Below are 3,304 nucleotides of genomic sequence, written 5' to 3' on the forward strand. Positions count from 1 at the left end.
CTAGGCTTCTTATGACTTGTATGAAACCCAAAACAAATTATCTTAGCATTTGTAAGAGTTATTTATTTTCCAATAGAAACCTCTGAGGTTGGAGTTATATTTTATTATAAATAATTAAAGCCAATTCTAAGGAAGATAAAACACAATTGGCAATTCTTACCGACGCAGCCGTATCGAAGCGTCGACATTGTCACGAGTACAACCGGCTTACTGTAACACAATATATATGTTAGCAATATTTCATATTTAATCGATTCGTGTTGACTTACCTTTGGACACTTATATTTCATAGGCTACATATAAATATAAAACTTAATTTTTACATAAAACTTGTTAAAAGATATATATTGGACCGGGCCGGAATAGTGTTTCTTACCGATTTAGTGACAGGGACATTGGGAAGTCCAACTGCAAGGAATAAGGCCATCACCCCCTCAGATGAAGGTGCTGATAACTTTACGTCACTCGGCTACAGGGAAAATACAACTGTGCAACAATGACGACTTTGTGCTATGACAACCTAGCGTAACAGAGTGATAACACAGACGTTAAATGCTTTATCAACACCCGAAATACTCATGCGATTTATTGAGTTCCCAATGGATATGCGAGATATACAAAAGGAAGCATCAAAGTTCATGCAAATTGCGGGCTTTCCTGGTGTTGTGGGTGTAATAGACGGAACCCATATACTGTAGGAATAGTTGTTCAGTTAGTGTTCCTTGTCTTGCCGGGAGACGAGTTGACAAAGCTACTTGGTGAAGCCATCGCAGTATATATGCGAACCCTTCTTCTGCTGTAGTTTCTTTCTCAGAGGCAAACACACGCTTTGATTGTTTATCGTTTTGGTCCAGTTTACGGTAAATAAGTATTCGATTCACGTTCTTTTTTTTTTCTTTTTTAGCCTGCGTTTATTCGCATTAAAATACAAGCAGACTATAACAATTTTATCCTTTCATAAACTTGCTCTGCTTATTTATAAAGATGCTCTTGTCAATTGGAGTTTTTTCTTAAATTTACTCTTATTCTTAGCTAAGAGTAGGATTTAACAGCTTCATGAGATACACTTAAGAATTACTCTTAGATAAGAATAATAAAAGTGGTATAAGAGTAAAATGAAGAAATTTCTTAAGAAGTTTTATAAATACGGGCCCCGGTGCCATCTGACTCCCAAGGACACCTCTCTCTCTCTCTCTCTCTCTCTCTCTCTCTCTCTCCCCATATTTCTTTGTTAATAATTCTCTCACGCTCTTCTCCTCTCCTTCCCTCTTCTCCTCCTCTTCCCGCTTCATCATGTCTTCTTTTTTTTTTTTAACTGTTTATTTTCTTGCTAGCATTAGCATCAGTCCGGACGGGGTCGCTTTCGGTGGGTGATGGTGGTGGGTGTTGGAAAGGGATATGGCTGGGGGGTACATGTCCTTACCAAATATTTTAACAGCTTCTTTAAGGATTGTCGTTTGGTTGGGTCAATGTTGAAGGCGTGGATCAACCATTGCTGGGCGTTAGGGGTAAGGAGGTGCAATTCATCTTTCATAAGTCGCTCCAGGAGACGGCCAACGCTGTACACGTCGGCCTTGGTGGTGAGTGGGCATCTTTTGACGACCTCTGGGGCAGTGTGGTCGGGGGCCCTTGTTGAGTTAAATTTAATGAAGCTTCCAACTTTAGTGGCGATACCGAAGTCAATGAGCGTGGCTTGGATCCCCTTGTCGGTCTTCTGGATGCAAATGTTACCAGTTTTAACGTCGTTGTGCAGCCATCCACGACTGTTAATCGCGATCAGTGTACGGGCGACCTGTTGTACGATCTGGAGGCGTTCGGAGAAGGTACAGTCATTAATCTTCAAGTATTCCTTGAGGGAGTCCCCGGCGAACACTGTAATCATAGTTAGTTCCTCAGGACAAACCATGACTATCTTCTGAACACCTGGGACATCTCGCAGGAACGAAAGTACTCGGATCTCCCTCTGTAAGCTTATGATTTTAGAATTCATGTTAGGAACGCTCTTGGCGACCCAGTATCCTTTTGGCCGGTGGATTTTGCAACAGGTGCCGTATGCTCCCTCGCCCAAGTGGCTCGAGGTAGATGAGTTAATTATGAATTCAAATTGTTGTGCGTTTTGTACGAGGACACCGCACATCCCGCAGTAACCAATCAGTGATCCAATAGTCTTTTTTGAGACCTGTTGGCTGTCCATTATTGTGACATATAGGGTTGACACTCAACTGCACCAAGGACCTTAAGTTGAAAATCATCGAGTAAAATGAATTTTTGAATGTTACATAGGTTGGAATTTGTTTTTATAGTAAAGTAAGAGTGTAGTGTAGTGATGATGTGACAGTACAGTGTGGTTGTAATGTAATGGTTTTGAAGTGAACATGTGTTACGGTGTAGTAGTGGCTGTACAGCATAGGTGTAAAGTTATGGTGTTGTAGTGAAGATGTGTTATGGTGTAGTAGTGGTTGTACAGTGTGGTTGTAAAGTTATGGTGTTGTAGTGAAGATGTGTTATGGTGTAGTAGTGGTTGTACAGCATAGATGTAAAGTTATGGTGTTGTAGTGAAGATGTATGGTGTAGTAGTGGTTGTACTGATGTACAGTGTGGTTGTAGATGTAAAGTTATGGTGTTGTAGTGAAGATGTGTTATGGTGTAGTAGTGGTTGTACAGTGTGGTTGTAAAGTTATGGTGTTGTAGTGAAGATGTGTTATGGTTAGTAGTGGTTGTACAGTGTGGTTGTAAAGTTATGGTGTTGTAGTGAAGATGTGTTATGGTGTAGTAGTGGTTGTACAGCATAGATGTAAAGTTATGGTGTTGTAGTGAAGATGTGTTATGGTGTAGTAGTGGTTGTACAGCATAGATGTAAAGTTATGGTGTTGTAGTGAAGATGTGTTATAGTTAGTAGTGGTTGTACAGCATAGATGTAAAGTTATGGTGTTGTAGTGAAGATGTGTTATGGTGTAGTAGTGGCTGTACAGCATAGATGTAAAGTTATTGTGTTGTAGTGAAGATGTGTTATGGTGTAGTAGTGGTTGTACAGTGTGGTTGTAAGGTTATGGTGTTGTAGTGAAGATGTGTTATGGTGTAGTAGTGGCTGTACAGTGTGGTTGTAAGGTTATGGTGTTGCAGTGAAGATGTGTTATGGTGTAGTAGTGGTTGTACAGTGTGGTTGTAAGGTTATGGTGTTGTAGTGAAGATGTGTTATGGTGTTGTAGTGGTTGTAAGGTTATGGTGTTGTAGTGAAGATGTGTTATGGTTAGTAGTGGTTGTACAGTGTGGTTGTAAGGTTATGGTGTTGTAGTGAAGATGT

The 3,304-nt window shown here is 40.4% G+C and overlaps 1 protein-coding gene across 1 annotated transcript; it reads right to left on the reverse strand.

The window, feature by feature from the left end:
• Nucleotides 1-376: 376 nt before the first annotated feature.
• LOC121854045 (dual specificity testis-specific protein kinase 2-like) lies at nucleotides 377-2,194 on the reverse strand (the record flags this gene model as incomplete). The annotated part of the gene is made up of 2 exons (XM_042348435.1): nucleotides 1,424-2,194; nucleotides 377-469 (listed from the first exon to the last, which is right to left on the reverse strand). Coding segments are annotated over exons 1-2 (864 nt in total), but the record flags the coding sequence as incomplete, so codon positions are not given.
• Between the last annotated feature and the right edge of the window lie 1,110 nt (nucleotides 2,195-3,304).

Source organism: Homarus americanus, unplaced genomic scaffold (assembly GCF_018991925.1).
Source record: "Homarus americanus isolate GMGI-L3 unplaced genomic scaffold, GMGI_Hamer_2.0 scaffold30504, whole genome shotgun sequence".
In the NCBI taxonomy this organism is placed as follows: domain Eukaryota; kingdom Metazoa; phylum Arthropoda; class Malacostraca; order Decapoda; family Nephropidae; genus Homarus; species Homarus americanus.